This window comes from Manacus candei, unplaced genomic scaffold (genome assembly GCF_025592945.1).
Source record: "Manacus candei isolate 608988 ecotype Guabito, Panama unplaced genomic scaffold, ASM2559294v1 h1tg000037l, whole genome shotgun sequence".
Lineage (NCBI taxonomy): Eukaryota > Metazoa > Chordata > Aves > Passeriformes > Pipridae > Manacus > Manacus candei.
This window is the reverse complement of record NW_026138085.1, coordinates 13193011-13214097: the sequence shown is the minus strand read 5'-3', so window position 1 is coordinate 13214097 and position 21087 is coordinate 13193011. Positions and strand designations below refer to the sequence as shown.

The 21087-nt window shown below is 54.3% G+C and overlaps 1 protein-coding gene across 1 annotated transcript; it reads left to right on the top strand.

Annotated features, from left to right (window-relative positions):
• The first annotated feature begins 7517 nt into the window (after window positions 1-7517).
• On the top strand, window positions 7518-19692 carry CDX1 (caudal type homeobox 1). Its single transcript, XM_051793905.1, has 3 exons — window positions 7518-8076; window positions 18967-19112; window positions 19343-19692. Exons 1-3 carry the CDS (start codon window positions 7650-7652, stop codon window positions 19547-19549), a joined length of 780 nt encoding a protein of 259 aa, XP_051649865.1. The 5' UTR covers window positions 7518-7649; the 3' UTR covers window positions 19550-19692.
• The last annotated feature ends 1395 nt before the right edge of the window (window positions 19693-21087 follow it).

The window sequence follows — 21087 nt, the reverse complement described above, 5'->3', positions numbered from 1 at the left end:
CCAAAGTGACTGCAAGGAGAGGGGAGTTCTGCTGCGGGCTGCGATGGGGGCGAGCGGTGAGGGCTCGACTAACGGGAAACAAAAGGAGCCCGGACCAGCTCGACTATCGCCTCCTTAAACTGGAGGGAAGGAGCTGCTCTCTCCCTGTGCCTGCTTTCAATTCTGGCCTTTTTCCCTGTTTTCTTTTTCTTTTCTTTTCTTTCTTATTTTTCCCTCAAATCCCCCCCCATCCCCCCCCCGCCGTTTTCTTTTTTTTTTCCCCCCTTTCTCAGGATATGAGGGGATGTTTAGAAAATCCGCTGCCCACGCCAGCAGCTGACTCATGTTTTTATTAAAGAAGGCCTGTACTGAACCGGCTCCGCGTATTCCCCCTGGATCCCTCCCAGTGCTCTGCTGCGCCGGCACTGCACCTCCCGCCCCGCTGACCACCAGTGCACCCTCACAACTCTTCTTCTTTTTGGAAGAGGGGATAAAAGGTCTTATACAACTGGGATGCTGTGGCGGTGGGTGGGTTTATTCGGGGATTCTGGGCTGTTGGGGCTGACAAGAGGCACAGAGCTGGGAGAGGTGGCGGGAGTTTTCACCTTGGCCATGCCATCATCTCAGATGTCCCACGTGCCTCCTGTCCTTGGGGGGTGATGAACCAGCTTTAAATCCTCCCCACACCTTGATGAGTTCAAATCAAGTTTCTGAGACTCCCTCAATAGGCAAAACATCTTTTGTCCAAAAGAGGATTTTTTTTTTCAGTTTGTTTCAGCACTGTAACAAGGGGCAGATGATCTTTGGATCAGAACTGCCTTTTGACCCATCAGTTCTTGCCACTGTTTTCTTCTTGGTGACGCTTACGAGTGGTCAGGCATTGGAACAGGCTGCCCAGGGAAGTGGTGGAATCACCCTCCCTGAAATTGTTCAAAAATGTCTAGATGTGGCACATGGGGACAGAGTTTAGCAGTGAGGATGACAGTAGAGGGTTGAACTCAATGATCTTAAAGGTCTTTTCTAAACTTAACAATTCTGTGATTCTCCCTGATCCGAACATGGAAAACTGCAAAAGTGCACTGGCTATCCTGAAAAACGAGACTCCCTTGAAAAGGTACCTGTCCATCTTTCCTTGGTTTTCCTTTCTAAGAATTAAAAAGCCCTCCCCATAAAGACAACACCACTGAAATCCATGTTCCTGCCTTGTTTGCAAGGCAGACTCATCCCCTCCTGCCTCTCAAATGAATGCCTGCACAATGGCCACAGCTCATGATTCCCCAGCTGGACCAGCCCGATATTTGCTGCTTATCGCCCATTATCTCCGTGTTTCCTTTACACCAATGGAAAACCAAAGGGGAAGGTCTTTATTCTGTGCAGCTGTGGAGGGTGAGGAGGGCTGGGCTGCAGCACTCTGGTTATCTGTGCATGATGAGCAGCCCTCAGCATGGGGCTGGTGTGCTGGCTCCATGCCTGGCAGCGCCTGGAACCGGGGCAGGTACTGCCACGGGCAGGGCAGGGGGGATGCAGCCCTGGGCAGATGGATTCCTCCACTCCAGTCAAGGTGGTGGCCATGTGTCAGGGGGTCCTGTCAGCTGCCCCTGAGCCAAGACAATCTGTTGTGCAGAAATGGAGCCAGTGAGCGTGAGAGCAGCTCATATGGGGGGCAGGCGGCAGAGAGGACGTGCTGCACACACGGCTCTTCCCAACACTTTTCCCAAGGGATAAAGACTTGTCTGACTGGTCCTTCTGTGAGGACATACGGGCTGCTTGGAATTGCTCAGCAGAGCTATTTCCGGGCACTGTCCCCCCTCCAAGGACAACATTACTGCTCCCAACAGAGCGGGAGAGGGAGAAACCTGCTGTACAATCCTGCTGGGCCCCTCGGTCCAGGGACAGGCTGCCTGGGGTGAGCAGGGGGTGGAAAAGCTAGCACAGACTGTGTTTGAGAGCAAAGCATCTGTAGTCTGAGGTGAGACATATTTCCCCCTCTGCCCTCTGCAAACAGATGGCACCACAGAATCACCAAATATTCTGAGTTGGAAGGGACGGACCCACAAGGATCATCGAGTCCAGCTCTTAAGTGAATGGCCCATATGAGGATCAAACACATGACCTTGGCGTTATTAGCACCATACTCTAACCAACTGAGCTAACATACTCCAGGCTGGGAGCAGGAAGAACCAGGGTAAACAAAACCCTCTCTCAGGAGAAGTCTGCAAAGGCCAGGATTCATTGTTTTGGGATGATGAGAAAGCCCTGGAGAGCCCACAGCATCCCGGCAAGCACACAGTTGTACATCCCCAGCCTGCGTTGTACATCCCCAGGGAGCATCTGGGACTGCATGCTTTGTTTAGGAACAGCACGTTGGGGTTACGGCAGCTCCTGGGAAAGGCCAGTTTGGAGGAAGCACGGAAGCCAGAGGGACTTGCTTGTGCAAGTGTGTGGGTGGAGGGCAGCAGCTCTGCTACTTCGGCCTCATCACCCCTTCATTGCTCACCTCTATTTCTGGCGCCTGCACCCCCCATCAGTGGTGCTGCAGGACTCAGTGGTCCCCCTGGGGCCAGGACAGCTGCAGTGTGAGATGCCAGACCGCTCTCAGCTGGGATTTCCAGCCTCAATAATCATCATTAAGTGCTAACGGGGGCTTGGGGTCATGTAGTGCCACATCTCTGGTGGGGAAATCAGTGACTGAGACAGGGACACTCCAGGTTGTTTGGTCTGCTTTGGCATCATCTGGATCAAAGCAGCACTCCGACCTCCTGCCCCATCCCAGGCAGAACTGGGACCCCAGCAAAAAGCCCCTTTTCCACACCTGACAAGGAGGAGAGAGACCAGAGTCAGGGTGACCCAACACAGTGGTGGAAACAGCCATGCTGGAGTCAGCAACAGGTCCCATGTGCCAGCAGGTGACAGGTAGGTAGGAAAGAAGCAGCAGATGTCGGCCTTTCCCACTTCTCCAAAGGCTTAACAAGGGCCAGATTTGCCCTGGCTTTGGTTTCTCCAAGTTCCTATCAACTCCAAGACAGCCCAGGAATTTCAGCATCGCTCTGATGTGGTGTCAAGCCGCAGACCACAAGAGAGGAGCAGTGGGTGCCAGGGAGCACAGCACCACATCTGGGCAGCCCATCTGGTGTGGCAGCTGCCAACACTTGCTCCTGGCTGAATCCAGCCCTCGAGCCCTGGGGGAGCTGCGCCAAGGCTTCATCCAGCCTCTCCAGAGCTCTGCCCTGGCCTCTGGAGGAGCAGCTACCCTGTGCGTGGTCCTGCTTTGCCAGGGTGGGTGACAGCACTGCCCAGGAGGAAGGGGAGGCAAAAAGTGCTGGACTTCTTCCAAAGTGACCATATGTCTGAGCACAATGCACTGGGGAGCATCCTGGGCTGGGGAGTGTCCTGCAGCACCAGGAATACCAGCCATGGACCCTTCAGGGTGACAACAGTGTCAGAAGGTAGCACTGAGCCATACACCGTGTGGTGCTGTGTCCCTACAGATGCTGGCCCATTCCCTACATCCCCTGGGTTTGGGCAGGGGAGGAGGCAGTGGCAGAGGATTCTAACCCGCTGCCTTTCCCCACCTCGGGGCCTTTCCGCCCCCGTCCCACGCACTCTTCCTAACCCCCACAACGAACCTTGGTATTAAATGTGCTCGGCAGAGCCCCCGGGAGGCAGAGACAGGCTCCTGGGTGAATACTAATAGCGATGCCGTCCGGCCGCCCCAGACTTTCCCACACATCTGCAGCCACTTAATGTGGGAATTGGGAATCGTTAACCCTCTGCTTACACAGTGCCTGAAACACGGTGAAGGAGTGAAGCACAGCCAGGACACTCCCCACCAGCGCAGGGGGAATCCCATCCCAACACAGTGAGAGCAGGGACCCCACTGTGCTGGAAAGCAATGAGGGATGCCAGCATGTGTCCAATGCCCTCTTGAGGATAGTCCCAAAGTTTGTGGCATTTGCATTTGCCAGGAAAGCTGCTCCAGATCCCCAAGAGGAACACAGCCCTGGATGGGGAGAGGGGAGTTCTATGGCAGTGCTGGCAGCACACCCATTCAGGCTATCCCAGCACTCATCCCCTCCAGGGACAAGCTCTGCAGAGTTTACTTGGCACAGGGCCACAAGTGCCAGCACAGATGTGGTTCAGGCACCTGGGAAGAGCCAAAGGGTTCACAGGAGTTTACATGGAGCTGATGGAGATGGGTCTGGGGCTTGTCCTTTGCAAGCAGGTTGCACTGATGTCTCCATTGCCAGGGAAGAGGAGTTGTTCTCAGGTAATTCAGTGGGGCATCTGTGATTGCCCCATCCCTCCCTTGTCCTCTGGGATGCTGCTCCAAAGATGTGTGACAGGAATGATGCATGGGAGATATGTTCTGCTCTCCCTTTCCTCCTGCTCTGGGAGGGCAGCAGGAGAAGCTAGGGAATGACAGAAAGGTGATGGCTGGGCTGGGGTGTGTGTGGGGCCATGCAGCTCTGGGATGTGCTGGTCTGAAGCCACAGATTTGGCTGTGGGGGCAATAGGAGCTGGAGGGAGAGGGGAAGTGGTGGGGCAGGAGGCTGGGAGGGGGAAAGGGTAGTGAGGAGAGGCACCTACTTGACTCTCTGCAGGCATCTCCCTTTCCTGCTGAAAACATGGTGGGGTTCAGAGCAAGCTGGGTGACAAGACAGGACTTGGTTTCCCAGATTGAATGCCTCCTCCATGGGAGGAGGAGGTGAAGGAATGGTCTCCCTGCTCCATCTGTGATAGCTGCTTGTAGCCTGGCCCTGGGGACCTTCCAGCCCTCCTACTTCCAGGAGATGGCATCACTCGATCACGGATAGGAGCACTGAGCCCCAGGGAGCATTGGGGAACCCTGACTGCTCTCCCTCTCCACTGTGTCTGCCTAGTTACCATCAGGAATATCAGATATGGACAACTAGCAGGAGGTCCTCAGGCTGGATTTGCTGCTGGGGGTCTCTAGGGTGGATGGAGGGGATACTGCCACCTCTTGTCATCCAGCTGGGGACTTACAGGCGCCCTGGCAGTCCCTGACCTGCTCAGCCATGGGCCCCCAGTGCAGGCAGTATCCTGGGGCTCTGAGGATCCCCGTCCTTCAGCCCCAGTTGAGCAGCAGAGATGCTCCTCAGGGAGCCCATGGAGGGCTCCTCACCTGGCTCTTCCTTGGCGTAAACTTTGCCAGCTGTAATCCCCACCAGTAATAAATGGGTCAAAGAAAAGGAAAAGAGGGAAATTATCATCAGTGGATCTTTATGGCCTCATTGTCTTCCCTGACCCCCTTCACCCCCACCAAGGGAGCTCGTGGCTCGGCTGTTGGCAGGCACATGGTGATCCTGTACCCCACTGAGCCTGTCACCTGCTGTCACTTGGGCAGGATGCAGGTGTGGGGTCCTGGCCCAGGCCCCTGAACCTCACCTCCCAGTCCCCAGCAGCTTCCTGAGCCCTTGGCCTTGGCCCCACAGGATGGGAAAAGCGAAAGGGGGTCTGGGCTGCCTATCACTGCCTGCAGGAATAATCCCAGTCCCTGAATTGCAGCCACCCCTGGGGTGACACCCAGCAGCCACCTGCATCCCTCAGTACCTCCCACCATCCACTCAGGGGGGATTTTCTTCTTTTCTTCTCTTTTTTCACACTTCCTGAGCCAGTGCCTCTTTGCTGGTTGGAGGAAGAGGAGGAGTAAGGTGGCCTTGGCTCTCTTGTTTACACAAAGCTGAGACCTTGGGAAAAATCCAGGATAGATGGAGCTATATGGCACATCAAGCAATCTGAGCTGCGTAGTGAGCTGAGATCATCACGAGGTGGGACTGTGATGACAGTCACCTTTGTCACAAGGGAGGGAGCCAGCACAAAGCTGAGCAAGGGGCTGGGAACCCCGGGGGCACAGAGAGGGTGCTGCAAAGTGCTCAGCTCTTGTGGTGCCTCTGGCCATGAGAGGTCTCAGGATGCAGAGCCCCAGCAGTGTCAGCTCTGGGGGTGATTTACCATTGCCAGGGTTTTACTCTTCTCCTTTCTTGCAAACCAGATCCCTTACCTCTTACCCATGGCCCTTCCATCTCATCCTGGCTCCCACCTCCTTGCAGGGAGTGGATGTGGCTCAGCAGTCAGTATCTGTGTGTTATTTTGACACAGTCTTAGCTGGAATTGGGGCTGGAGCAATGGGATGAGGTGCCCAGGACTGATGCAGAGCTGCTGAAGGTCCACAACCCTGTGCTGGAGGTTTTATTCCCTCTTCTCAACTTCATCCTTAATTTCTTTTTTTCCTGCATTTCTCGCTCTCTCTTCCCACCCCCCCCCCTACTTCCTACTGTCAAATTCCAGGCTGTTTCAGCCCCAGGAGGGTGAGAGTGGATCAGTCCTTGTCCTGCTTGTGTTTCTAGCAGGTGAAGGGGCTCGTGCAGAGAAAAGGACAGAGGTGACCTTGGGGAGGGGTGATAAAACACCCTTCTGGACCCTCTGTGGGCTGTGTTTGTGACTGAGGAGAGAAAACCATGCTGCAAATGATGACTGTGGCTATGTCTGGCATAGCTGGGAGCATGACACCAGTGGGGGAAAATGGTGCAGAGGAGGCTCCTGGATGCCAGTTTCTGCAGTTTCTGGCAGCATGACACAACGCTGGTCCTTGGTCCCTTGTCCCCTCTGGAGTGGAAGAGTGTCTGGCCTCACAGTCAATGAGTGGGCAATCTTTGCTGGGGTGTTTATGGCTGGTGGCCACCTCCCACCTATGGCAGACACAGCTCCATGAGAGTCCCCTTTCTGCTTGGTTTTCCCAATCACCAAACATATGGGGATGTTTTTGCTTCCTTAAGGCTGAAAACAGGTGAGAAACTCCTCTTGCCACAGAGTTGTGAGCCCCCTGGAGATGTGTCAGAGCCCAGGGACTTCTCCTTGTGTCCATGGTGAGAGCATTCCCCCTGCACTCAGACTCTGTCTGTCCATCTGTCCTGCTCTCTGATACTGGGGTGAGCTTTGCTGTCAGGGTTCAAGGGGTGGGTTTGCCCCTGGATGGAGGGAACAAATAGGAATCCAGAACCTTCGCTTCCCACCAGCCCCCCTTTTCCAAATAGGCCAAACGCTGCCGCTGGGCACAGAAAAGCCCCGTTCAGAGCAAGAGTTTAGTGTTCCCCAGCGTGGAGACAGGGCAGGTGGCAGGCACAGCCCAGCCTGTCCCCTGCCCACAGCCAGGTTTTAATGCTGGGTCTCAGCCCAAGGCATCCTGCTCCTGGGGTACAGATGGTGGTGGGCTCCTTGGGGCATCCTTATAGGTGACACCTGTGTTGCCCCAGTGTCCCCAAAGCTGGCTTCTACAAAGGGACCACATCTGGTGGCATGGGCATAGTTGTGGGGTGGTGACAACAGAGGGAACGTGGGGTCCTCGGTGTTCCCCAGGGTTACCCACCGCCTCGTCCTCCTTGCAGCCGGGGTGGGAGGCTTGAACTCAGTCCCCCTCACCCGCTGGGGTTCCTGCACTTTGAAATGCAAACCTGCCTTTCAATGCAAATGCTGCGAGAGGTTGGGCCCAATAAAAGCCTGTGGGCAGGGAGGTGCCTGGCCCCAGGACAGGCTCCCCAAGGCGCCCAGGTGAGTGGCGGGGAAGGAGGGGCGGCCGCCTCCCCGCCAAACCCAACCGGCCGCAGTCGCGGCTCAGCGGCACAGCATGTGCGTGGGGTCGGCCGGGGAAGATGTATGTGGGTTATCTTGTGGATAAGGACACCAACATGTATCCCAGCCCGGTCCGGCATCCCAGCCTCAACCTCAACCCCCAGAATTACGTGCCGGGGCCACCCCAGTACTCGGACTTCGCCAGCTACCACCATGTGCCGGGGATTAACAACGACCTGCACCACGGGCAGCCGGCGGCCGCCTGGGGGTCTCCCTACACCCCTGCCAAGGAGGACTGGCATTCCTACGGGACCACGGCGACGCCTTCCACTGCCAGCCCAGGGCAGTTTGGATTCAGCCCCCCAGATTTTAACCCCATCCAGCCCCCAGGCTCTGGACTCCTGCCTCCACCCATTAGCAGCTCTGTCCCCCAGCTCTCTCCTAATGCCCAGAGACGCACCCCGTATGAGTGGATGAGGCGCAGCATTCCCAGCACCAGCAACAATGGTAAGGAAATCCCCAACCCTGCACACTTGCGCCGTCCTCAGTGCAGAGGATCTCTAGGCTAGAAGTCCTGTGGGGCTGGATCCTGCTCTGTGGCTCTCCCTGCATGGGGACTACCAGAGGGACAGCAAGCTTGGCCTGCCCTTGGTGTGGTACCCAGTCCCCAAAGAGCAGAGGACCCCACCACCGAAGTGGCAGGAGCTGAGGATGGGCAGGGAGGGTGCTGTCCTTCCGCATTGGCGGCAGCTGGGATTATATGGTTGGAAAGTCCTTTTCCCCATCCTGGCACCCCTGTCTGTACTTGCGGCCACAGGGTAGGGATGGGCAGAGTCAGAGACACCCAGGACCCTGAAGGGGTGTTGGTGGGGGTTCTCATGCAAGGGTGAGTGTGTGGGGCTGTGTCTGTATGTGAGAGTGTGAGTTGGCTGTGTGAGAGCCTGTGCATGGTGGGTGTGCACATGCTGTGTGTGTGTATTTGTGTGTCTGTATGTGTGAAGGGAAGGTACTGTACATAAATACAGGCCATGTGTGTGTGTGTACAGAAGGTGGATTTAGTGAGGTGCTACAGCCTCTGTGTGTGTGTGCAAGGTACCCTGAGCAGTACATGTGTACAGACAGTGTTACTGGGTGTGTATGGGGAGTTTTATGGGCTCAGTGTGTGCATGCAGGGTGTTGTGTGTGGAGGATGGTGCTGTGCTCAGTGTGTGTGTGACAGGCAGTGTGTGCGTGTGCAAAGTGTTGGGGACAGTGCCACGTGGAGGGTGGACATGGGTGCCACAGGTGCAGCACACCATGGGTGGGTGCTTGGCACTGCAGAAGAGGGTGCCCTGGTTCCTGTAGTCACCTCTGGTGTGGGCACCAAGTGGTCGTGCTGTCCCCAGGGTCCTGTCCCCATGTCCCTGGGGTCCTGTCCCCGCTGAACTCCTGACCTGGGGAAAGCGTCTGGGCGACCCCAGTGCCCTGCCCACCCTGCTGCCCACTTCAAAGGCAGTGGGCAGATCCCCCTTGGGGCCAGCCCAAATTGACAAAGGCTTCTCTTTGTCATGGAGATGGTGGCTGGCTCCTTTGGCAGTGAGGTGAGGTGCGGGGGCCCTTTGTCCTGACCTACCCTCACCCTTTCATCTTCCCAGCCTGGTCCTGTCCTGCCACAGCGGGACCCTCTGCCCACAGGGCTTGCCTGGACCTGCCACCCCTCTTCCTCTCCTGTGCTGGCCATGAGCTCCTCAGAGCTCTGCTGAGGCCAAACTCACTGCAGGAGTGGCTGTGTTTTCAGTTACTGCTGCCCCACATCCTTGGAATCAGGGCTAGGGCTCCCTGTTCGCAAAGTGTCTCCAGTTTTTGGCTTGTTTTTGGCTCCACGCTATTCCCACTGGCCAAGGCCCATGTAAGGGCCTTGTGCAGAGGTGCCTGGGGTCTTCCAGCATGGAAAATAGCTACTTGTGCTCCTAGGATCCATGTGGCAGGAATGGGGACCAGTGACTGCAGCGGAGCAGGCAGAACATCCCGATAAATGGAAAAAAACAGCCCCAGTCTGGAAAGAGGAGGGGAGAGGCAGGCTGGTATTTCCTGTCCCATTTTAAGCACTGAATATAACTATTTAGGAAAAATGCCTCTCCCCACACCCAGTGATGGAGACCCACAGGCATGCCAGAGCTGAGGGCTGCCCTCTGCCTGGGATGGAAGGGGGATGTGATCTGCAGCCCTCCCCTGCAGCTGGGACCTCGCCACTTCTGCAGGTTTTGTAGGTTTGAACATCTCGGTTTCTTTTGAGGAAAGAGGTGGGAGGGGAAATTAATGAGAGGGGAAAGCCATCAGCACACCTCTCCTGTGGATCAAGGGCATGGGTTTACACCCAGCAGTGGGGCTGAGATAAAACAGGGGCTTGAAAGTGCCTCTGATTGAGTCAGACAACAATTGAGTTGATTGAATTCTGGAAAAATATCATTAGTTGCTTAGTTTGTATCTCTTAGATCAAATACAAAGGAACAAATAAATGGCCTTGTTCCTCTCACACACAGAGGAGCTGCCCCAGCCTCACCACAGCGATGCGGGGCTGGATGCTGGGGTGAAAGGCCCTTTCTTGTGGGGGTTTCCTTAGGATGGATGACACAGTCCCTTTCTAAGGCACTTACAGATTAAGGACGTGTCCTTGCACCTCTACTGGGTCCAAGCCCAGCGCTGCTGGTGCCAAGTGACTGCAGGATTTGGCCATTGTGGGACCATGTGCTGGGAGATGGTGGGATGCAGCTGGTGTTTTCCAGTGCTACCCTTTAAATAAAAGTCTCCATTAAGCTTGAAAGAGTGTAGGGCAGAGATAGGTTTGACATAGATAAGGGTGAAGCTCTTAGATGAATCATTTTATTGGAATCAATAAGCTGGACTTTAATCAATCTGGATTGATAAACTACCCATCTCACCACAGTGGGAATAGGAAATGAATACACAGACTTCTTCACTATAAATATCAACACCTTCATTGTGAGTGCTATAAATCATGATACTTCAGAGAGTTGTAAATTAAAGTTCCCTCTCTGTCTTGATTTGTATAAACAGCCCTTGGCCCTAGTTTGAAAGCTTTTGGGGAAGAGCTGCGTGGTGGTAAGAGGGAATGTTTTGCAGGGAATATGAGTGTGTTGGGGACTTCTGCAAAAGTGATCCAGAGCCTGAGGAAAATCAGTGAGAAACCTCCCAGTGACTCACTGGGAGAGTCAGGCTTTGCAGGGGGATGATTTTATGTACCTGTTGCTACATACATGCGTGCTTCACCCGGCTGAGCCGAGATAACTCAGCAGCACAAGGGATTGCAGCGCCGGTTGCTGGGAATGGGGAGTTAAAGGGAACTGAGCTGGAAGATGTCCCCGAGCCTCATTTTTCTCTCCAGTGTCACCTCTTTTTCTGCTCATAAAATCTTCATGAGCAGCGTGTCAGAGCCTCATGCTTCCTCCTTGTTCACAATTATTTGCAAACTTCCCTGTGAATTGCACCCTGGGTTTATAAAAAGCTCAGGAAGGTGGCTGGAAAGGGGGTTGGCTGAACTTTGAAATTCACCCACTGCTCATTAGTCATGCAAATCCTTAGATACTGCCTTGGGTCTGGCTTTTAGGTCACTAATCCAGCCAAGGCAGCAGTGCTAAATATTGCAAGTGAAAGTGCAATTGGGGCATCCCTTGGGGAGGCAAATGTGCTCAGGGCTTCACATGGCACCAATGCCTGCGGTGCCTGGGCAGGTTTTGGGGTAATGGAGAGCAAAGAGTAGTGCTCTGAACATGGGTGAATGGCGATTTGCTGGGTGTGCAGTTTTCCATCGCAGTTTTCACTCTTTCTAAGTCAGTTTTCCGGCTCTGTTTATTTTCCTAGTGAGGCCCATGTGTAAAATTCCCAGTAATGAGACAGAAACATTTCCCCTGGACTGCTGGGGTTCATGCTGTGCTTGGTATATTTTGGGATGATGGTGGTGGCTGGAGGACAGTGGATTTCCCTGGTCAGCCCCTGTATGGGGGACCCCTCTTTAGGACATGGTCACTCCCTGTGAGACCCTTTGCTCTCCCAGGACTCTCAGTGTCCGTGTGTTGGGCCCCATCAGTCTTCTCCCCTTGAATTATTAACCCACAACCTGCTCCTGGCCCCATCTGGGGTTTGTTGTCTACTTAGCCTGCTGGCCAAGGTACAGGCCTCTTAAACTTCCCTAGAATTGACTTTCCTTGAACAAAAAGGGCTTCCCTGGAGCACTGGCAGTACCTACGTGATGGGCTTGGCTACCTAATACCCCAGGATTAGCAGAGGGACACTTTAAACCTCTGGCCAATGACAGATGTTTCCTATAGGGGACCCTTCAAGGACACCCACTCCAGTGCTGTTAGCTTTGTGATCACTTGGATAAGGGGCTGGATCCTTCCCCCTGTGCTGCCCCACGGTAAGGATGGGCCAAGCCCTGTGGGGCTGCAAAGGGGGAGAGGAATCCTGGTGCCCAGATGGGACCCCCACTGCCTTGCTGTCCTCCTCCTGCTGCAGATGGGCCAGATCCATCCAGGAGGTAGGTCAGGATGAGCTGGGTTGGGGCTGGTGTGAAGGCAGTGCTCTGAATCAGGCTGTTCCCATCCCACAGGCACTGGCTGTCGCCCTGGCGCTCCTCGCCCTCCCGCCCTGGTGTGGTCTTTGACCCATCACAGGAGCCAGGCTGGCAGCACTCAGCTTGGCACCCATAAAACATGGGAACAACTGAAGGAATCTGCCAGTTGCCAAAATAAAGGATTGAATCACAGCAGGGCTGGTAAAGACTTGTCCCAAAATCCAGCTTCAGGCTGCTGCCTCTGGGGTTGAAGCATCTCCAGTTGTGCTGTCCGTGCCCAAGAACATGAGGTTGTGATGGGGAACTGCCAGCTCATTGCAAACACCAGAAACCATCTCTTCATTCCCTTGGTGTTTGCACCTCCTGGGAGGAACATGAGGCTTGCAAGAGAGGTGCCTTTTCCCATGTATCAGGGTGTGGGTGCAGTTTTGGCCCGATCACAGTGCCAGCAGTGCAGAGCCCAGCCAGGACCAGCCTGTGCTCCGGTGCACTGGTCTGTGCTCTCCAAATCCAGCTCTTTGACCAGGTGTGTCTGTGTGTCTGTCCTTTCCCAGCAGCCTGGCTGCCCTGAGCAGCTGTGCCGTGCACCAAGCCTGGGCTCTGCCTCACAGCTCTGCCAGTCCCACAACCCCCGGGTGCACAACCCCCAGCCACAGCTTTGCACTTAGAGCTAAGGTGTTTGGGGAGGACAGAGTTTGATCCTCTGTGAGCAGGAGACTAGAAAGCCATTGGGTCAAGTGGGGCAGTTTGGCAAGTAAAACATTTCCAGTGCACACTGCACAGAGCCAAAACAGGTTTTATTGCTAGTGGGTGCCCACAGGAGCATTGCTGTTTGCTCTGAAGTCTTTGGAACCAGGTTGTGCCAATGTTAGCAGACAGCCTGGAAGGAACTACCCTGGGGATAGGAGGGTTGCTGGGGTCCTTGAAGGGGCCTGCAGCATTCTGTGGCACAGGTGAGTCTTGCCTCAACCCTGATGTCTGTAATGGCCATTTTCCCAACCCAGAGTAGAGACTGGGGAGCTTTGGCAGGGTCCATTGGGTGAGGATTCATCCAGCATCTCCTCCCTCTGCAGTACAGAGACATTAAATATGTGTGTGTGGGGATGTGTGGTTCCTCTCACCCAGTTTTTGACACCCAGCAGTTGTCAAAATCTGATGCATTCTGGCAGAGGAATGATCCCAGGGATCTCGGGAAGGACTGCCCTCCGGAGGGGGTCGTTTCTCCTTGGCCGAGATGAAGCAAACCACATGGCTCCGCTCCTTCGCCCCGTGTTGGTCGTCCCATCCATCACTCCTCTGCTTCCTGCGGCAGAGGAAAAATAGCTGAGGATATTGAAGTATGCACGGGAAGGGGAAGGCTTGTGAAAAGCTTGAGCTGCTTGTTCCCAGCGCTCGGGGAGGGTGGGGGGCTCGGGTTTATCCCCCCTTCCCAGGCCACAGAGGAGTGTGGGTGTTTTGGAGCGGCTGCTGGAGCTGGAGGGGAAAGGAGGGGAGCAAACAAGTGTGGGGCAGGGGGTGCCCAGGGAGGGCATCAGAGGCTCAGCCCCTGCCACTGTCGGTGCAGACTTTGGGGTTCCCAATTCCATTCAGTTTAGGGATGGTGAAATGAGCTGGGCTGTCTGTCCTGAGGCTCAGTATCACCCCTGTGCAGTGAGGCTCCCGTCACCGCTGCTCGGCAGAGGGAGCATCGACCCCTCCACACAGAGGCAGCTGGAGCACAGCTGGCTGCCAGATGAGGATGGCTCCAGCCAGCCTGGAGTCTCCTGGGCTTCAGGAGCTGATCCCAGCCCTCTTCTGGGCTTGGGGTCTCTGTCGTGGGGCGTCACTCTGCTGGCTGTCCCTGTCTTTGTGGAGGTGTGGGTTAGGTGTGGGTTAGGGTTAGCTCCATTTCCACCCATGGACCTGCAGAAGGACTGGGGGTTAAGCTGTCCAGGGGGTCCCACCAGCAAGCAGAGCTGTGGCTCTGATCCTGGGACTTCACTCTGCTCTGGAACTGCTTCTGTGCCTCAGTTTCTCCATCTGTAGCATTGCCTAAGCTCTGCCGGGGGTAGGAGAAATTTTCCTTGATCCTTTCCCTGGGGAGAAATGCCAAATCCTGATAGAGCACTGATTCCTTTGGGATGGAAGGACTGCTCATTCAGAATAAAGCTGCTTTTTCATGGAGAGGGAGCACCCACACGGAGGGGACAGCCTTGAGCCCTGTCTTTGTGCATTTAACCCCAGTGCAGACCAGTTCTTTCCTAGGTGCTCACTGGTAATGGGACTTACACACCCCTGATGTTTTTCAGCATTACAGTTTTGTAATGCCCTCAGATAGTGTGGGACCGTGCACCCAGTACAGACAGACAGGCAGACAAGGCTGTACAGAGGGAGCCAGTGCATGGCCAGAGCATCACCAGGAAGGTGAGACCAGGTAGACTGGGGAAAAGACAAGTTCTGTATAGCACATGCCAGCTTTTGCTCCTTCACTGTTTTCCAGCTCCACCCAGGGTGCCCCTGCCACCGTGCAGTCTCTTTGCTCCCTGGTTTGAATGAGCTCCTTTCCAACTGTTTTTAGAGCTGCTCAGCACCAGTCTCACAATGTCCCATATTGCTGATGTCTCAGGGATTTTGGGGTACAGTTTCTTAATTAAAGCCATCCTTTGGACAGGCCAAGGTCAGAGAGAGGGTGAACTACCACCTCCCTGGCAGCTGTGGCCGTGGATGGTGGGCACAGGGATCTAGTTTGATTTTCCTTTACCCTGCCAGCTCCTGATACAGCCCAGGGCAGGAGCTCCAGCATCCCTGTTCTGGGGCAGGGCTGCTGTGGAGAGCAGATCCAGGCTGGGATCAAGACTCCATCCCCCTGTGCAAGTGTGTGTGTGTGTGTGTGTGTGTGTGCACACTTGGGAGCGCGTCCCTTGGGGTTTGCACAGCACATTAAAGCTATTCCCTTATCTAATCATGACTCAGGTGAGTGCTATTAGGGTTATACATTAACAGTAGTAACGATCCCTTCTCCCCACACAGCCATTGGCCCTGCCTTGATCCCAAAGCCGAAACCATTCCCACTGGCCCCATGAATGGCTCCATTTGGCTGCCTGAGCAGTTCCTTTGCCTGGCCTTTTGGGGACAAGCAGGAGGAGCTGTAAATGCATAGCGGGGCTGGAAGTGGCCAGCAACTGTGTTAGGAGACATCACCAGCACCCCCTGTGCACCCCATGCACCCCAGTCACACTCCCTCCTGGGACAGCAGCCTCAGCTCCAAACTTTCCCAGCCATGGGACTGCCTGATACACCTTTGCCAGGCTTGGCTGTAAACGTGGGAGCAGCTCCATCACTCTGCTCAGCCTTGCTCCCTTCTGCAGCATCAGGGTCTCCCCATAGGCATGAGGGCTCCCCATAAGGAACCAGGCTGGCTCGTCCCGAATTTCCTCTTTCTTTTTCACAAAGCCATAAAAACTCTCCAGGAGAGAGTTAAGTGTAACCCAGCATTCATATTCAAGGCAGTTGAATTATTCATTGTCAACAGTATTTCTTTCGAATCCTTTTCTTTTCCTTGTGAATCACTCACAGCACATCCCAGAGTTCAGCAAACATCCGAAACCAACAGTTAGTCAAGGTGAATAACTTTCCATCTCTGGCTTGGTAGTGAGCCCTCTGTTTTGAGTCTTTTCTACCTGACATTGGGCAGCAAGAGCCCGGTGCCCAGCTCCCCCAGTGATGGCTCTGCCAGCCCTGAGGCAAAGCACAGCCCTCCATCCAGGATGAACGATGAAGAGGGAATAACAAAGAACAAGCTGTGATGGATCTATTTACAGCTGCAGCAGGAAATAATAATTCCTACTGAAATTCATGGCATATGTGGTATTCGCAAACTGCCTTTATTCTTTCTCCTTTAATTTTTTGTTACTGTATCTGTCAATTCCTTCACTTTCCAGGTGTTTTTAGGTAGGGTATTCAAACAGCAATGTTTCAAATAAGATCATTTTTAAGTTATTATCTTTTTAGAAAAGTGTTTGCTTTCAAATGAAAAAAGAAAGATAAATGTATGAGAAAGAAAAAAAACTTGTAGGAGCCCCTGAGCCTGGAGCAGCCAAAGGGAGCCCAGTTTCTCACAGAGCTGCTAAACCTCACATAAATCTCCACCAGCGCATCTGGTTTATTCTGTAACTTCCCAGGATCGCTGTGTTTGCAAATTCAGCACAGGTCCCTGCTGGGTTGGGGTGAAGAAATTCTTTTCATGCTGGTGAACTCCTCCCCTGTGGGGTGGCAAGAGGAGGCAGCAACCCCTGGAAAGGACAAGGGTCCTGTGAGAGAGCAAGGGGAGAGTGTGGGTCCTACATGGGCTGGGTGCCTCCAACATCACTCCAGCCCAGCAGTATCTTCTGTGGGCAGTTTTGCTTTGAGCTGTCACAGCTGATGTGCCAAATAAGAGACAAGCACCCAGCACACTGACTTGCTGCGTTTCAGCCGTGTCTCTGCAGACGTTCCACACACATCTTGCTCAAACAAATTACCTTTTTTACCCTGTTTTGACCTGCAGAGTCACCCTCTGTGTCCAGAGGCAGGTTTGACCTGGCAGTGGTGAGGAGGGATTAGGTGTTCACTTCTGACCAGCCCTGGGATGAGCTGGGCTCCCCACTCTCTGAAGTGGTCACTGAATTCATTACATCCCTCAAAAACAAGTTAGTGGCAGAAGTCCAGCCCTGGACTCTCTGGTTCTATTCCTGGTCACGTTGCAACCTTGATGGGTTCACTCCCTCTTCCTAGTGTCACTGGAGAACTCTGGTGCTTCTTGAGGACTGTACTGGGACCCTCGTCCATCACTCTGTTCATGCTGTGCTGAGCCCCAGCCAGCACCTCCAGGAGCAATGGCAGGACAAAGGGTGGCACACTCATGGAAATCAGGTGCTAACTTGAATTGGGTGACTGCTGCTTGTGTGCCTTGGAGTGCCAATGTCAAGTCCCAGCAGGGCAAGATGCCTTCTGTGCCAGCCCACTTTCTCCCACTCATGTGCTTCCACGCCTGGTTTGCTCAGTGGTCAATGATATGAGCTGGGTTTGTGGCTCTTGCTTATTTAGTAGAAAAACAGCTGTCTTTGTACATCCCATGGGATACTGCAAGGGAAATGACCCTGGGGGTGCCCCTCTCGGACCTGGAATATACAGTGGCTGTGGGTTGTTCTGCCTCCAACACTCTTTTACATTTATGTTTCAGTGTAAGAAGTGGCTTAGGAAAGTCCCCATCTCCTTGCAATGGGAAAGCAAGAGAGAGACACTGTCAAAAGTAAAACTGAGTTGGTCGAGAAACAGATTTCCAGCCTGAGGGTTGGGGGTTTCCCTGTGGAGATTCTTTGATGTCCTATTAGTGTCTCTAGAGCCCAGTTTTGCTCTGTGCCACCCAAACTCCTGCTTCCACTGGAAGGCTCAGAATTTAATTGTATTGCTGAGACTGTCCAATGTCTATCTGATTTGGCCCAAACTGGCTGAGGTGCCAAAGACTTTTTAGGGGGAATGGATGAACAGGATGGCAGGCACACAAAGATCCCCCTTCCTGGCATAATCAGGCTGCAAGTGAGGTCATATAGGTCCTTGGGTCACTAGAAATCCCTCTCTGCACATCTGCAGCAGTGATGGGCAGTATCTTGTCCATGCTGGTACACCCAGGGCAGCCCCAGGGAAATCCATGGAGCTGTTCTGCACTTGCTCCTACTCCTCCCCGTGGCAGCACTGCTCTCAGCAGCAGAAATTCAGGAGAAGGTGGGCAAACGTGTCTGCCAGGCAAACAAATGATCAAGCACCATCCCTCTTGACTCCCTGGAACAGGATTTTGTAATTTTGGGTGGAGAAGCAAATATTCACAGCTGTGTTTATTCCCTGCCCATGGGCATTTCTGCAGAGGAAAGCACCAGGATCTTGTCAGCAAACTTCCAGGCATGGGTGTCCTTCCTTGGAGTGCCACCTGCACCCCTCGGCCCCCACCCCAGGCAGAGTTCCACAAATCCTGTGTGTTGGTGGGTTAGCAAAGGAACTAACAGAGGAGACAGCAGGGCTATCTTTTGACTATCTTCTGCTACAAAGCAGCAGGTGCTGTTTGCAGACCTGTGGGATGTGCATCTCTGTGCACAGAAATGTGAGTCTTGATGGCCCCAACCTTTGTTCATATCTGGGGGTGCCAAGGAGAGATTCAGATTGGCATTGGCCAAAAGTCCCTGGCTGGCCCGTGGAGTCACTCCCCAGGACTGCTTAGGCATCATGTGGGCTTTCTCCAATGGATCTTTGAAAATGCATGGGAAGCCCTCTGTCTTAGATCAGTACAGGGAAAAGGAAAATAACCCTCTCAGTGGCAGAGAAATGCTGTCATTCTAGGGTTTTCTGTCTTTCCCTTGTCCTGATCAATGTGCCTTCAAGTGATGACAACTTGGTTTTGGGCTTCCTGGCAAAGAGATGGGCTTTCCCCAGCAATCCCAGGCAGCTTGTCCTCAGTCCACCACAGGACTTGCAGCTCTGCTCCTCTCAGGGACCATGTGTCATAACACATGGGATTTATGGTCCATCTTCTTGAGGTGCCTCTGAATCCCTCCTGCTCTCTCCACCAAGCAATTCCACCAAAGCCCAGGTACTTTCCAACAGGGAGAAACACCTTGGTGCTAACCAGGATGGACATTAAATCCAGTAGGAGCCTCACGACTGTCTTTCCCACTGGTCCCCAGGGCATTGCCACATTTCTCCTGAGCTCTCCGCAGGTGGTTGTGTATCTCCTCCATGCCCTTGGGGATGTTCCCTCCCTTCCACTGCTCCCCCTCCCCACGGCTCACCTCCCACTCTGCTCTCTCTGCCAGGCAAGACCAGGACAAAAGACAAGTACCGAGTGGTGTACACGGACCACCAGCGCCTGGAGCTGGAGAAGGAGTTTCACTACAGCCGCTACATCACCATCCGCCGCAAGGCCGAGCTGGCCGCTGCCCTGGGGCTGACTGAGCGGCAGGTCAGTGCTGCAGAGTCCCGGGAAAACCACGTCCCAGGGGAGAGGGAGATGGGAATGGGTTAGGGGAGGGCTGTGGCCCAAGCAGTTAGCAGAGGCCCCACCTTGCTCCACAGAAATCCCTTCCTTTCCAAACCTGGGGATGCCCTCCCTGCCCCAGGGGCACCATGAGGGTGGTCATCTTTGGTTGCATCCGTCCTCAGCTCTGCATATCCGTCTTTTCCTTTCTGCAGGTGAAAATCTGGTTTCAGAATCGGAGGGCGAAGGAGAGGAAGGTGAACAAGAAGAAGCTGCAGCAGCAAAGCCAGCCCACCAGCACCACCACGCCGACCCCGCCGGCCGTCAGCACGCTCGGACCCATCGGGGGCCTCTGCAACAGCAGTGCCCCCAACCTCGTCTCCTCATCTCCGCTGACGATCAAGGAAGAATTCATGCCTTAACCCCCTTCACCAGCTACAGACACCAAGAGATAAGCACTATGCACAGAGCCCAGCCGGTCCGTGTGCTCGGAAGAGTGACAGCCCCTTCCCAAAGACACGATGGTCCCCGACTGAACCGACGGGGCAGACAGAGAGGGGGCAAGGTGGCACTGGGACCTTCCCAAGGGACTGGTGGGCTGTGTAAAAAAAATGGGTTAGGTAGTACTGCTCTCCCGTGGGAAACACACACTGCTCTGGTCTCTGTAGCCCAAGGCAAGGTCCTTATGTCAGCAGAAGAGAGGGGGTGGTGGTGGAGGAGGGCTCTCTTGTGGTGCTCCAGGTGGAACTGGAAGGATGCTTCCTTTGGTCCTCCTGGCTTTGCAGCTGCCTGGTGCTTTTGAGCAGTTCGAACCAGACTGAAGTAGAAAAAAGACCTGGCTGGACTCAAGGCAAAATGGGTTTCTGCTGAGCTGGTCTCCTGGGAAGTGGGGTGAGGAGGGCAGAGCGAGCTGGGCTGCAGGAACCAGGCAAGACACTTGGCTGTAGGACATGATGGGGGAGTCCTTCAAACCACAGTGATGGTGGCAAGCTGGAGCACATCCTTGGCAAGAGTCCCTGAACAGCCCTGTCCATGTCCTCAGCCACCCTGGCAATGCCCACTGTCCCATCACGAGCTCTGCCCCTGCAGACACAAAGAGCCACATGGAGATGTGTCCAGCAGTGCCAGTGCCCCCAGCTGTGCCATGGCAAGACAGCACTGCAGCCATCCTCCACCTGGAGCACAGGGAGAGGAGACAAGGGAGCCTGGCACAGGCACACTGGAGGCAGACCATCCTGCTGAGCCCTGAGACCACCTTCCTGTGGGGAAGTGGAGGAGAACAGAAGGTTTGCCATTGGGATAGGGTGCAAGAACCAGCCCCATGCTGTCCAGAAGGGCTGACACCAGGAAAGGGCTGTGTGTTAGTCCAAGGGATCACAGGCACCGCAGGCACCGAGAGCTGCTGCCAGGTGGGAAGGAGCCACCTCAGGCATGTGAGAAATGGGGCTGGCATGCACTCTGCAGTTAGGGGATGGAGAATTTGGAGAATTGGTTTTCAGAAAGACAAAGAAGCTTTTTTTTTTTTTTTCTATTTTCTTTAAAACTACAGATTACAGGACTACAGATTTTGTCCTCCCTGTCTCCCCTCTCCTCCATGCACTGTACCTCCTTTTACCCTCTCTGTGCCCTAGGCCAGTAACTAACCCCTGTCTATTCCTGCTGGTGAGCTGCAGCTGAGCAGTCCCTTCATCCCACACCCCTGACCACTGTAATGGCCCAGGTTAATGGGCAGCCCAGTTTCAGCAGACCCAAAGGCCAGTGGGGCACAGTTGGGGCACAGCTGTGTCTGCGTCTCCTGCTCAGGGCTGAGCCAGCTGCTCCTGAGCTGCGGCTTCTGAAGTCCAAGACAGGGATTAGGGAGCATGAACCTTGCATGGTGGCTTGTGTGATCTTTCCCAGCATCATCTCTCCAAGCTCCATGAACATGGAGCAGCAGACATGTCCCTGCTGCCTGCAGAGT

Excerpts from the sequence above, each read along its gene's own strand:
- CDX1 (XM_051793905.1), top strand. The coding sequence starts at position 7,650 with ATGTATGTGGGTTATCTTGTGGATAAGGACACCAACATGTATCCCAGC. Across the intron at positions 8,077-18,966 it reads TCCCAGCACCAGCAACAATG|GCAAGACCAGGACAAAAGAC; the intron begins GTAAGGAAATCC and ends TCTCTCTGCCAG. Across the intron at positions 19,113-19,342 it reads TGGGGCTGACTGAGCGGCAG|GTGAAAATCTGGTTTCAGAA; the intron begins GTCAGTGCTGCA and ends TCCTTTCTGCAG.